General features: G+C 40.3%; 1 protein-coding gene across 1 annotated transcript in view; it reads left to right on the top strand.

Annotated features, from left to right (window-relative positions):
* LOC137789509 (calcium-activated potassium channel subunit alpha-1a-like) overlaps positions 1-15,550 on the top strand; it is a 74,299-nt gene that overhangs the window by 22,003 nt on the left and 36,746 nt on the right. Inside the window, 3 exon segments of the mRNA XM_068583174.1 lie at positions 8,472-8,533; positions 12,788-12,881; positions 12,973-13,084. Coding sequence (XP_068439275.1) covers positions 8,472-8,533; positions 12,788-12,881; positions 12,973-13,084 — 268 coding nt within the window.

Here is a 15,550-nt window from a genome sequence, read left to right on the forward strand (position 1 = left end):
GATGGTAACCTTTTGGATTTCATGTGTTTTGTTGAGTATATCCATAAATGAATCAAATCAGGGAATTGTTGTGGTATGGGTGTAGGTCAGGAGCTTTTATTAGTAAAGGTCTTTCAAATGTCAGGCAAGACATATATTTCCAATTTTTGTTAAATTCTGATGTTGGTTCCCCTTTAGAGGAGGATGCATTGGGAGTGAGGATGTTATTACTGAATGGCAGGTCTATCCCTTTGGAACTGCTGTAACGCTGGTAGTGATCCCTAAAGATGAGGAAGCAGCTGCATGCTCCTCTACAGGAAGCCTGCTAGACAAAGAAATAATCGGCTCTTATTGACAAGATAAGAGAGAAATCCCTTAAACCCTCTGGTTTTACTCTTAAGTGTGGAAGTCTCAGGCACAAAAGCATTGATGAAGCCGTGGAGTACAGGATACTGTACTGTCGGCACAGCGTACTAACCCTGGGGAATATTCTGCCAGATAAGAGTATTACATTCAATCTGTCTGGGAGGATTACCATTCAGCAGAAAGGGGACTCGTTCAGTTCAGTTGAGTTGAATTCAATCAAGTTAAAGTTTTAAAATGACTATTCGTATTGTATGTTGTACTCTAATACCTCCCCACGTGCAAAGCACTCAGTGTACAATTCAGCAGTTGCAGTAGTTGCTGTGACACACAGCTCAGGGAGACAGATTAACTACTTCCAAACCAGAATTATCATGTGTTTCTTTTCTTTTCTATAGTATCAACGTAATCCAATGATAACTGTCGGTACATATACATAAGTACATTGCAAACAGAAACCGTTAATGACGAATTTGGCCATTTTGTACTATTAAAAATCTACCAAACACAAAAGAAATACAGGCTAAAATATAAAAACAGATACAAGATTTAGGCCACAGCTAGCTATGGCAACATTCTTGTTTCCATCCCCCAAAGTCTCAAATTATGTAAGCAGGGGTTTAGTTTAAAAGCTTATAGCGTGATTATCATCCAAATGGAAGGTAAGGCAAATAATATTGGTTGGAGTGACAAAATTCATCAATGTGAACAGTTATTTACGAAAAGCCCAGAATATTCCATTGAAATACACATCAACATTGTATCTGTTTATCAGATAGCAAAACACTGCACAGGTTTATGATATCGTGAGGCAGGATTTAGCAACTTGTAAATTCATCACAGCGATGGTGATTTTATTATTTTATTTCTCTGAGCAACAGTTCACAGGTTCACAGTAGAAATACAAATGGGGAAATGACAAAAAAGGGATTTTAGTCAAAAGTTTCGAGTGTGTTTGACCTTTTCTGCTCAGCATCTCTGATGGGTGTGGTCAGAGGTGACATAGTTCCTGGACTACACATCATTGCACTTCATCAGAACAGAAATGTGATAAGAAGCATTTCAGAAGGGGAAAGATGCTCTTTCAGTAATGTTATACTTGTTGGGTTTGTCCGCTGGGGTTTGTGGTTTCTTTGTGGTTTGTTCCTTGAAAGGAAAGCTGACTAACAGTACAATACTCCCCTGTGATTTGTCAATTCCTGTTATTTATTCTTCTCTGGCAGCGTTTGGTTTTAATAGACATTAATGCTTTACAGTAAAAGTGTTCTTGCTAAACATAAAGTCCTTTTGATTTATAGTTCATGGACTCTGCCAAAATAATAATTAGAAACGGCACATGAGCCAGTAATGGCATTACACCTAGAAAAAAAGAGCCATTCAGCAGTTTTAGCACGAAAGATGGTACTTAGTTCTAAAAATAAAAGTTAAGAAACATTAACTTAATGTCTTTATTTTCCTTGGCCCCCTGCCACACACGGAGGTTTTATGGGCTTTTTTATCTTCCTGCAGTTATGAGCCACCAACTCTGTGGTTCACTGGTCAGTCAGCTACTGATCACTCTCATGTCCTTGATAAACCAGAGGATGAAGGAATATCTTACACTTTGCAGACTGGTTGAGCTAGTGAAGCTCCGTGTCCTTCAGTTGGGCCTCAGTCGTGCATCACTCGATTGATAAAACAGCTCGGGCATGATCAGAATGACACATGATGAGCTACTTTCTTACCACACACGTCTGGGGATTATATAATATTTATCATCCTTCTGCTGCTGTCGTCAGTGACTGCAGCCCCATTATGCAATCTGATTGTTATCTTATCTGATGATGAGTAATGTGAAACTTTCTGCCAAGATGAGATTAAGTATTTCATTAAGATCTGATGCATTTATCATATCTCAATGTATAAAGCTTCCATCTCTGATAAAGCCAATAAAGCCAGGCTTCATTTTCCCCCGCAATCTTTTGTCAAAGTGGAAAAGATATCCTCTTAAGGGATATAAGCTTGAATCAAAGTTGCATGTTACTCATGTAAAAGTAATAATCGTCCAAAAAAAAAACCATCATATATTTTTCATTTTCAGCACCCAACACTTTATTGTTTTATGCACTGAAAACCTTAAACATGAGGAGCAGGGTTTACCCTTGAGTCTGATCCAAATGACTGAAAATGTTATGCTTTTTTTTTTTATAGCAAAAGGTGTCTTGCCATTGCCATAAAACGCATCATACCTGTCAATCACTTATACTACTGTACTAATAGTTATCTACACAATCTATATCTACATAACAATGGCAGCTAATCAGCCAGACTATCAAAAACATAATTGTAAAGGGCATATAATTTGGTACGGACGTGTCCCAACCAATGCACAACAAATACTGACTAGTCCCAAGCGATCACTTCAATAAAAGAGATGCTCTTATACGGCTCTAAATTAGCGAGATAATAACTTTAGATGAGATGGGTGTTTTTTCTTTTTTACAGCAGAAGAAATCATGTTTATAGCCTGGATGTAACACGGTTTTGGTCTCTATTGCTAATTTCCCCCTTCATGACTATTGTACCGAGGGTGAATTTATTTAAATTAAATTAAGTGATTCATTTCAGCATAATTGAGGTGTGGGTGCTGTGCCGGTTCGCTAGCTGCTAACGGCCAAATCTGCTGTGTCATCTGTCCCGCCTCAGCTCCGCCCACTTTGAGCTTCACAACGGCTCTTTTGAAACCGATGGGTGACGTCCAGGAGACTACTCCCATGTTTTAACCAGTCCACGATTCGATCACGCCACAGTCATTTCTCTCTTGAAGAAGTTAACAACAAATAGTCCGATAACAAATTGATCAAATTCTGTTATTTTGCTGTTGTGAAATTGCGGTGAGAAAAGAAAACGATGAGCTATATGTATCTGCGAATGTAGCACAGCGCAGTGAGTAAATAAAGTGATGAAGTGGTTTTGATCTTTAAACTGTGAATGTCTGTCTTTCCTGCACGTTGTCACAGAACAGCTGAGATTTTGACCATTCAATCACAATATCTTGTTCAGTAAGACGAGGCTGAAGTGTTATGAAGCACATGCTGGGTAGGTTATGCTCACATCGTGCTTTAGAAAGGTGCCAGGCTTCAGAAGAACCATCCAAGACCCCATTAGTATGCATGTTGTGTATTTGCCTGTCACCACAAGCATGGGGCACATGCAGACTTCGCCGGTGAGCGCATTGTCAGAGCTGAACAGTTGTCTCTTAAAGGCCCAATCTGTCATTTTCTCTACCATCTAAATTCCAGGTAGTGCTTATGTTTGCATATATAATGAGAACATCTTGACAGATTGTTCACAAAGTTTGGCTCGTTGGCAGATACTAATTTAAATTGCGGGCCTGTTATGCTGCGGCATTCACAAACCAGACTTCAGGAGCATCAGACATATGTTATAAGTTGTAACACAACATGTTAGCGTGTTAGACATTGACGATCTTTCAGACCGTTTAGTTAAAAATAGTCACAAGGTTGATACACAAAAAGGGCCTTTCAGTAATTGTTTACCCCATCAGCGAAGCCTAATACTTCTGTCTCGCAATATAATCATGATTATTATTTAAGCCATGATTGTGGAGCCCTATTTGAGCCCTGTGTGTACTCGAAGTGCTCTAAATAGACACTTGAGAACCCCAAAGCATCAAAAGGTCACACTGATGTGAGTGGCCATCATCCATCATGGTGCTTCAGCCGCAACTGCGGGGCTGAAGTTGCATCATACGTCACAGACGTCCCGTCAACCCATCGAGGAGCAGGAATTCAACAGTAATCACGAACAGTAAATGTTTTAAATGTTCATTCAGAGTCTGTGTCTATCGGGGCTGCAGTCCATCACGTTTATGGCCGTTGTCGTTAACATGCTAATTTTCTGTTATCTCCCTGGCGAAGGATAAACCGTGCAGCAGGTCTGTAAACAAAGTAGTTATGGAGGACGGTCATGATGACCAAGGTGTCTCACAAGGCCGCATCACACAATTACAGCTGCTCTGAACCACACAAGCATCAAATGTAATTAAATGATTTGTATCTTCGTAGGGTCTATAAATAAATAATAAAATAAAGAGAATTCATAATCACAGTGAGTCGTGTGTGCACATCTTTCCAGGGCTCTCCGGTAGTTTTTCAGGGAGGGAAAATGACCTTAGTTCTCAATAATTAAAAAAAAAAAAACTTTTTCATGACAGAGAAAATGTCCCTATTGATTGTAAATTCTTATCATTCTGCCACTCAAAACTAGTTTCAATCAATAGGGCATTTGAGGACAGACAAATAGACAAATGGCTAGAATCTACCAAGAAAGTCATCAGGTCATTTTATTTTGGAAAGCAGCCCTGTGATTCTGGGAAGCTGCTGAGGGTCAGACAGGGTCACCCATGAGACCAGCAGGCTTATGCTCCTCTACACATTTAGGCTGCACACAGTTACAGCGAGAGTTGCATGAACTGTATGTGAAGGCGGGGAAACTGAGGGTACAACCAAATAACGCCGGGCAGTTGACTGCACACACACACACACAAATCTCTGGCATCCCTCCAATGGGAGCTTTGATCCCACAGTGACCGAAAGCTTTAATGGAATATAGAACAAACTGACACCTGGTTGTTCTGAGTCCTGTTTTTAGCAACACGGCCTTCCACTGCAGAGTGTAAAGCGTCTTTCTGCCGTATCTCAATCTCAGTGAGCAGCTCACCGCAAACTATGCTTATAATACACAATGAGATAAATGCATCCATCGTTAATTTGCATCTAACAACCACTGTGTCTTACCCCAACTGCGAAAGAATACAAATAATTTTATTCCAACATATCAGTGAGGGGGACATCACCTCGGACTTTAAGCTTCCTCTCCACTGCAAAAGAGATGTATTTCTGCCCAAGCAAAGTTCCTGTTTCTTTGGCAGGTTATTCACGCTGGTTGATGGTGAGTCACACTCCAGGAAGAGTGGAGGAGCATGAGTGGGTTCTCTGATGTTTGTAGGTTGACTTCTGAATGCTTGAGACCTGCTGGTGCGCTCTGCAGGGCCGTGACATACTGTGCATCATAGACACAGATGATTGGTGCTATTATAGTCTGTTGTGAAAGTGGACTGAAAATATGTTTTCCACACACGCATACAATTAATATTGTTTTGTTCTGTTATAGCTCCACATTTTAAACACTTCATAGTATATTATTTTCAGCGAAACCTCATTTCCACAGTTTTGTGGATTTTTGTATCCTGTAGTTTTTTACTCAGACTTTAGACTTTAAAAAAAAAGTCAAGTGGACTTGAACACTGTGAAAAATGACTTGGACTCCTTAAAGCTTATTTTGAGACTTAAAAGCAAAAACACTCAAGTCAATTTAATTTACACTATGTATAGTGTCCAAAACCCCAAATTTCCCTTTTTATCTTTGAGTTCACGTCTTCAATCAGTTGTACATCTTACATCCTCAAAGCTTATACCCTCATCTCAATCACAATATTTTACCTAGAAAATGAAACATCATATATATATATATATATATATATATATATATATATATATATATATATATATATATATATATATATATATATACACACACACACACACACATTTAATTTGCATCTGTAAATTCAACTTAAACTTGTCTCAAATGACATGTAACTTGATTTTAACTATTTTGTAATAGTACTGGAGACTTGGTCTGGACTTCTTTCATAATAATAATAACAAAAAAAGTCTCTGGCAGTATATCTTTTTTCCCCTCAGTAGTTCCGGAAAAGTGGTTTCCTTCCTCGCAGAAAATGATCGTTATTATGTAATTTTCTTGTATCACTTTGTGATTTCCTGCTTCCATCTTCCATTTGTCAACAGCATTAAATTCAGAGTACACAATGTTTGTTTGCAAAAATAAATGTGGATTGGACTGAGCAGGTCTTGGCAGCTCTCTTGGTCATCGTGCAGCGGTCGGCCCTCTGTGAGTCACAGCTCTCAGTGCCTCCTCGTAGCTGGAACCATCTCCTGATACAGATGTGATGCATCATTTTCCGCTGACTGAGATGAATGCTGGCACCGTCTGCTGTCACCTCATTGACAACCCCGGTCATGATTGCGTCCTCTTTGTTGCAGCCTGTGTGTTATTTACTGCCGTCACTGAATCTTCCCCAGCCGGTGGCATTACCATTTCTAGGGTTGCACCAACATTGTTTCCACTTTCTAAACTGGGATGGTCAGAGGCATAAAGAGATTTCCTGCCTTTCAAAGAGGAAGGGTCAATTAAATATGCATGCGGGTGCTTTTTGTCACTATGGAGCCATCAGTGGTTGCAGGTTGACAATACAATTTCACATCATGGAAATGAATTAGTCTGAGCTCATTCATTATGGATGCCCATTGGTTTCTTGTTCAGGACGGCCATTGTGTCATTTCTAAATGGATGAAAGCCAGGAAGGGTCGCAGATAGCCTGGCAGTGTATTCCAGAATGTAAAACATTTGTTCTGGTCGTCTCCGTGTCTCTCTTGGTCGAGCATGAGAACTGACTTTCACTTGGAAAAATGAGGACACTTATTCTGACAGTATTAATCAGGTGTTTTGCTTTTTGACTTCTAAAGTACGGCTTGGCGATACGCCCAAATCACCATCTAGCCAATATCCCTTTATATCTTGAGAGCAAGATATATCATAATATAGCCTGTTTTGTGTTAATTTAATTAGTAAGTGGTGCTTATGAATGAACCACATTGTTTTTGCATACTGCTGTATGAATTAAAGGCTTGACAAATTAAAGAGGATGTTTTCATTTGATTACTGAACTTCGGTGCAAAATGATCCGATTTTCTGAGACATTTGAGTTGGTATGTGCTTGTTATTATCAATTTAGACAATGTCATTTTCTTCACGGTATTTATATGAAAATGTATTATTTAATCACGATATGATTCCATAGAAAGACAATAAATGATCATTTTGAAGGATGTACGGTCAACAGTGTTTTTAAAGAATTCAAAATCTAGGTCAAAACACATGTTTTGTAAGTGCAACATGTAAAATGTGCCAACTCATGATCTGTGTTGCGTTTCAGTATTCCTTTGCAATATGAATGCTCTCAGTGGGAAATAGAGATTTTGTCCCCTGCCGTCCATTTCTGATAATCTTCCACTTTCTTTTCAGGTGAGACAAACGCGACATGACAGCAGTCACTTTTGAATTTCACTATGTGATTCTGAGTGACAATAGTGGTAAGACAGGTGAGAGGGCAGGTTATTGTCCTATACTGCTAACTCTGATAGTCACCTCAAGCTCTTTTTTTACCTCTAAATATTTTAATAAGCAGATTTTTTTCTGTGTTTATTTCCCATTTAACTATTTGTATTCACAATGCAGTCTGATTTTCTGTGGTATTCGGCTAAGTTTCACCTAAGCCATATCGGTTTCCGAGCTGTCACCTGGCGACTCTTTGCTTTGTTTGCTAACACCTCTGGATCTCATGTTTATTACCCTGCAACCTGCCCCCCACTCCAGGCGTCTATTTATTCAGCGGCTCCCTCTCCCCTCCTGGCGAAAGACCAGAAAGACGAAGTGACAGAGTAAAAGCAATGCCCTGGTTTTTATTATCACGCTGCTCCACTGTGGCCACGGAAAGCTTCGGGCTCAGCCGCATCCTCCTGTGTTTGTGTGTCTGTGAAGACTGAAGCCATTTCTGTCACCTCGCCCACTCTTCCGCTGCCTATTTACATGATGAGCCGAGCTCTCGCGTGTTTATTTACACTGTCGGATATACAGTAACTGATTGGTGACACTGCTGTTCCAAACTGTGACTCTCTCTTTCTGGTTTATATAACGCAATTATAACAGGCTGACGAGAAGTATCAAGGTCTGTCCATGCCTATTTATAGGCATTCAACGTTAACTGAGCACCCTGAAACACGATTCTGTAATTTCAAGGTGTGTCGCAAATTCAAAATGCCCATTAATGTTGTCTTTTCCAGTTGTCTAATAGGAAAACAAAAGACCTCGAGCTGCAGCTAACAATCATAGTCATCACTGATTCATCAGTTGGTTGTATAATTTGTGAAATGTAAAAAAGAATGAATAGTGAAAAATGACTCCTTTCGTCTCGTTCTCCCCAGGTGGTGCTCGTATTTGCTCTCAGCATTGGAGCCCTTGTTATATACTTCATAGATTCTTCTGAGTAAGTATTTTTTTTTACATCATTATTAATGCTATTCTGGTTTATAGGTCCCTGTTTAACTTGTTCCACTGCACAATATTTGAGAGATTAAAAACTGAGACGTGGCCTTGAGCTGGTTTCCAGGTGTTCGGCCCTGATGTCCCTCCGTAAAGCTTTCAGTAGCGTTATTACCAAAAGTTACTCATTGTCAGAGTTTGTATCAGAGGAAAATATACATTTTGCAATTATGCTCTACATGTGATAGTCTTTAAGTTATGTGTTATGGAAAGATTTATGATTTGGATTACCCTCAGAGACTGCAGCCGTTAACTGGTTCCTATACCCTCTCGTAAATTCTCATATAGTGCATATGGTGTGGTTTCATCCTTAATAACATTGAGTGCTTTGTGCCCTGTATGTGGTATTTGAGAGCACATACTTGCTGGCTGTTATGATTGAATCTCCTTCAAGGTAAACTGCGCCGAGTTTTCCCGGCAATCTCTGTTGACAAACTGCCAGCGCTCACAGATGCTTAATCTCTATATTAAAAGGATAAAACTCTTAAATAGGCAGGAAAGACCCAAGTTCCTGTTTAAAACCAATCACCGTCACTCATCAAACTAGAGGAAGTAGGAAAGCCTTTTAGCTCCATGTCTACGGTCCAGTGTACCGTCACTGCATCCCGGTGGTGTTTGGACAGGATGTGCCATTAAGAAACAGCTAAATAAACCAGGATAAAAGCTTTTATCGAGCCCAGAGGGAGTCTCCGCTGCGTAATCTGGCTCATGCTCTTGTACGCGGGCGTTCGGGATATTTGTTATTTCATAAGACTCCACGCAGCTGAGGGCTTGGCTTGCGGTTTCGAGCATGATCTCATTTCATTAACTCAACAGGCTCAGGTAGAGTTACATCCTCACCAGTGCCATCTGTAGCCTCCTGTTCTCAGAACTTGCTCGCAGCGGCGCCAGATACATTTTACACCTCGTGAAGGTTGACCTACGACCTCAGTCTTTAACCTTTGTACGCATAAGAAAGGCCTTTGTTATAAATACACAATGAGGTACGACGCTGCGGCACCTGTTCAATGACTTATATTCATATTCATCTACAAGGCTCTTTGTCCTAGTTTTCATTCAGTCATGTCCAGGTCTTTCTATTATTCAGTATTTTTTCACTACCTGTCAAGCCAACAAGCCCAGTACTTAAAGGAAGAGCGGCCAGTCGACGGCTCTCTTGCATGCTTCTAAGAGTCAGCCGACAGTAACAGATCCAGCCCTTCCTGTAATTAGTCCTGTGGGGCTAAAGAGGCTGTCCTGTGACGGGCAGGCTGACCTGGCTGGACGCGTCACAGAGAGAAACAGACGTCAACACAGCAAGACTCACTTCGATTCATGGAGAAGAACTCCAGCTCCGAGCCCCACAGAGAGGAAGAAGACGATTCGGTCCCACAGGGAGTTTTACTTCTTAAAGCTGTCGTCGTGTCTGACTTTGCTCTTTATTCTTCCTTGTTTCATCGCTGTTAGACTAGATCTGAGTGTCAAAACTCAACACGGAGTACTGAACAGAGATGGAGTTGAATACTTGGTCGGGCTCTTATTCATGGGCTCAGATTCTTTTGCCACTGGGGGGCAGGACAACTTCACAACAAGCCGGCAAACCCGCAGGCTGGCATATTATTGTCCTAGAGTTTTATCTTTGAGTTCAATTCATTTCAATCAAATTTATTTTGTAGAGCTCAAAATCACAGATTTGCCTCAGAGGGCTTTTTCAATCTGGCATTATCTGTCTGAGGTCACTTCCATCAGAACAGGAAAAAACTCTCCCCAAAAAAACATTTTGCAGAAAAAAAATGAAGACCTATGACAGATTGAAATATCCCAATCAGAAAACATCTTCCTTCTTTAACCGCTTTAACAGAGTTTGTCAGAGCAGTTTAAACAATGTGTTATTGCGCAACGGCTTGTGTTATTAATGTTGATGCGTTGGAGAAGTTTGGTTTATTTTGCCTCATGAAACTTTTGTTTTGTTGTCGAAAAAAACATACTTGTGTTGCTCAAAGTAAGGAATATAAAATGTGAATTTGTACAGTCATGAAGATTTTCAAACGCTTCCTGGTTGAAGTGATCTACGTGACCTTTCCCTCTCAGTGCATTCGGCTCCTCACATAACATGAAGGTCTCCTCTTCCTGTTTGATCTGAGTCTGGATGAAATGAGGGAGAGAGAGACCAGCGTGACTTTGGGCAAGGAGGGTTTGTGATCCATAACAGGCTTAGTGCTCTTCCAAAGCAGGTCTACTGAAGCTCAATTATTCAGCACCACGGGTCTGCCTCCGCTATATGCTCTGTCGCCCCGCTATGACAGGGATTTGCCGGGCTGACGTGGCATTACAGTGAATGAACATTTCATTTGTAAAAGTTCCGGTCTTTTCAAAGGCGAGACACGAAGTCCCTTTCAGACATTCAGTATTGTTTCGCATTGCAGACGCAAAAAGTTGATGCGGATCTTTTGTTTTATTTCTGCCCTGAAGATAAATATGAAGGTAAATCAATAGGATGTTCATCAATACTGCCTCGCTTGCACCTGGGATGAGATGTGACATTAGCGTGAGGCCGGTGAAGACAGATTGGGTTCTCATCACATCACCGCCCTGGTCATCAGCTGAGTGTCACTGCCGCGCATCGGATTGGTTCAAAAATAATCCCGGAGGTATTTCAACGGTTACCTAATTCCAACTCCACGAGGGCAGCGTTTTATCAAACAGAGTTCATGGGATTTTTTTTTTACATAACAAAAGCAATTTGCTTTAATCCGACTGGTATTAAAGAGCACAGAGGAGACTGTTGCTGTTGGATGTTGGATGTTGACTAACAAAGAGGCACAACAGCCTGAAATGCTGCAGCAAAGAAACACATGATGCAGGGTAGCCCGGGCTTCGGGAAAGTGTTCAAATAATCAATTAATGTGATCATTTTTGAAGATGGATGAAGTAGAATGAATATAATTTTGATAAAAGAACATTTGTGTCGCAGAAATAGACTGTATACAGGTCTATGTTGTGCTTTTATTATCCTGTTAATCCTCTCATTTACCCACCCGGTTGCTACTATATATATATATATTTATATATATATATATATATATATATATATATATATATATTAGTAGATTGTTCTATTTAATCATTCAATCATTTCTACAAGTTCCCAAAGTCCAAGTGGATGTCTTGTTTTGTTTGACCAACAGTCCAAAGCCCAAAAGATTAAAACCCAGAATATCAGTACATAATCTCATATTAGAAGACAGAACCAGCAAATTGATCAAATGACACAATTGTTGTCCATCTGTTCTGGCAAACAACTAATCGATTTATCATCTGATTGTTTCAGCACTAACACGATTAACCAGTCACTGTTTCTATCACAAAAAAATCTTCCGTCACTCAACTATTAATTGAAATGGTATATTAATTAATCAAACATATATTCCACGTCACAGCTGTACATTACATTAATTAACCGTCTTTCTCCAAAACATTGTTTTGAATTTTGAATGTGAACCTGTGTTTTCATTTTAGGTGTGGATAATATTTTAAGAAGGATATTGTTCATAACTTCCAGCTCATATTTTTATGACACACTCCTACTAACCTATTACAGCCACATTCATCTGGTTAATTATTTCTCTTTATTTGAATTCTTAGTGCCAGATACAAGCGTTTTGAGGGTGAGACTTCACTGCATTGCTAGCATTTGCTATGGCTGCCTGATTTCATAAAAGAAGACATGAACCCTGCATGCATTTAACCCTTAAACTACTGCCTTGGCTCTGCATTCCCATCATGTTTGAAATAATTTGTTCCTGAAATGTTTATGAGATCGGAAATGCGGGCCGTGGAGGAAAACAGCGGCATTTTCATAATGTGATATGGCACCTGGAATATGACAGATTGTTTTGCAGTTATTTAAGGGTTAATCAGGCATCTCGACAAGTTATTGCTTGAGTGACAATAAATGCATGTCCTTTCTCAACAGAAAAAAAGAAAAAAAAAACATTGGAAAATATCAACTATTGCACTTTTTTCAACACTTAAGTTCCCTCTTCTTTTGGAAATCTTAAAAGTGGAAAAAGGATAAGAAGAATGCATCTTTTATGCTTTTTTATACCATTGATATATATACATTTATATATATGCATTTTACCAACCTTTCCTTACTTGACCACCAATATACAGCATTTGTAAGAGCTTAACATCATCATTTCTCTCTCTCTAACAGTCCAATCGAGTCCTGTCAGAACTTCTACAAAGACTTCACGTTGCAGATCGACATGGCGTTCAACGTGTTCTTCTTGCTGTACTTTGGCCTCCGTGTGAGTAAAACGAGGAGACGTCCTTTATTTGCACTCTTATCTGTGGACCTGACAACTGTGAATCTCACCTTTGACCCTTCATTCCCACCAGTTCATCGCTGCCAATGACAAGCTGTGGTTCTGGTTGGAGGTGAACTCGGTGGTCGACTTCTTCACGGTTCCTCCGGTGTTCGTGTCCGTGTACCTGAACAGGAGCTGGCTCGGTAAGAACGCTCACATCGGCGTTTAACAGGCCCTGCAATGGCGACAAGATTTTCGGGCGCTTGTGCTGCCACCCAGAGGATTAAACGCGTCTGACAGCTATTAGAACGCAGCAGATAATCTCAGTACGTCACTAAACTCACTTTACTCGGAGACACCTTCAATATTTGCCATAAATATTTGATGATTTTCTCGTGAAATTAACTGTGGAACGTTGCATGACATGCATGAAAAGTTTGAATAATTCTCACTGTCGTGAAAAAAAAGAAAGAGGAAGAACTCTGTCTTAGCACAGCATGAAAACGGTAAAGCATGGTGACTAAGTTTTAATGAGCATTACTCATTAAACTAATGCGTGTTTGCATGACACCACTATCAAATATTGTATGGCTGTCGTCTGGTGTGCCATTTAAACTTCCATTTCTGCAATTTGATTTAAATGGAAATGTAATCCAAGTCGTTGACCGTGGGGTTGTGGGCAGTGGTCATTGTGCTGCAGGTGATTCACATGACCTTCACCTCTCCGGCACAACTCTCCAGCACGCCATATGAAATCAGGCTGTGATGGTTAAATACATGAACAGATTAAAAAAAAAAGACAGGTAATATGCTTTGTTGGAGCCCTGATCGCTAGAAAAGAAGTCAATCTGCTAAATGTGTGAGACTCATCACTTGGAGAGGTCTGTGAGGAATTACAGGATTAAGGGGGGGATCTCTCTTTGCTGCATTGCAGGCGTTACAGATGCTTTTCCTTCTCCTGTCAGCTGATGAACGAACTCTTCATGTACCGACAGTGAACAGCCTCTACTTTAGAGTCAGCAGACAGCTTGATAGGTAGAGTTGCGTAACGTGCCTATGTGTTTTCCCAGGGCTGATCCACTGTGTGTGACTTTTGGTGTGAAAACAACAAAACTAGAACTAGCTAGTGCTGGTTGCTGGTGCCATCTAGTGGACATGGGATAGTATTGCCATGATTTTGTCGTTTTAGATAGTGGCAGGAGTCTACCATTGTTATTATAGTTGTTTCAAACAGTGCTTATACTAAAGCTCGTTTTTTTTTTATTGCATGCCTTTTGCTATTGCTCTGCTATTGTGCTCTTTAGTGCTTTTAATTATGTTCTCATTATGCCTCCACTTCTTTTCTACATGCGTAGATTACCATGCTGATATTTGCAAGAAAAAGAAGAACAAAATCACAAATTAATCCCTCTGACCCATCCCCCGCTGCAGATCATCTGTGTGGATTGAACGACGCGCTGCGAACAAGCCCGAATGCTGAAATATATAGAAAAAAGTAGAACACCAAATCAGAACAACATACTTTAACTCCATTTTGTTTGGCGGATGAGTGTTGTTTCAGTTTCAAAGACGGTAGTAGTCGGGAGGAGAAGTCTGCTGCTCAGGGAGACGCTGCTCTGTTTTGTTTTTGTTTGCTGAAGTTGTCAGATGATATGACGGCGCACGGACCGACCCATCACTTGTTTTAAAAAAGAAATTCACACGAGATGGCAATATTTTCTCTACATGATCGTGTTGGCTGCATTGCCCAGAATTCCTGGCTCAAACAGTGTGAGCCGTACTGCGATTCTGTTGCTGTTGCGTCCTCTTTTGTTCCCGTTTGTGTAGGTGTTGCTCTTTTTGTTATCGACTCTGCCCATGCATGCACACTGTACAGTACATTTACAGTACAACAGCAAATATACAAAGCCTTCATTCCACAGTCGGCCGAGTACAGATTAGAATGATTAAAAAAAGATCATTATTATTCAAATTAACATGAGGCGTGAAGAAAATCTACTGACATTTCCTGTGGTTTTTAGAACGAGTTCCAGTGGAAGTACTTCTGTCGGGCTTAATCTCGGTCAATATGGTCAGTGAGCAGTTGGTCGTGGGGGATTAGTGACTGATTTACTGTTTGGTTAAACTGAGGTAAAACAGGTGAGGAGGTCACAGGCAGCTCAGCAGCATCTGTTTGCAGCTGTCCAAGTCCCTCTTCTGATCAAAACTCAACCCTCCGTCTGAACATTTTGACACAAATATACACACGAAATGTGCTAATATTCTCTCATGCTAACATTGATTGATGCCAAGTGTGAGCATGACACACATTTTAGATGTTGCAGAGAAAAAGCCTTCATGTTGAAACAATACACAGCAGCTAATAAGCACAATGACACGTTTTGTTTTTACTGCAAAGTCTGAACTCAGGAGTGAAATTCTGACCTTTTGCAGGTGTGAAATATGAGCAGCACATTTATCTCTGACAGTGAAAATAATCCACCTTTTCTAAATTTAATGAGGTAAACAGAACATAACTCATCCAGATAAGATGGGCATGTCTTGGGAGCCACATGTTGCAGCTTCTTTCTCTCAAGCTGAGAGAGGCTTTTGCATAAAATCTTCCACTGGAACTAAATGTCCTCTAATACAAACACTCTAAAGCAGTGGTTCCTAACCTCCCTCTTAGA

Source organism: Clinocottus analis, unplaced genomic scaffold (genome assembly GCF_023055335.1).
Source record: "Clinocottus analis isolate CAN_PGR_092001 unplaced genomic scaffold, fCliAna1.0.p SCAF_19, whole genome shotgun sequence".
Lineage (NCBI taxonomy): Eukaryota > Metazoa > Chordata > Actinopteri > Perciformes > Cottidae > Clinocottus > Clinocottus analis.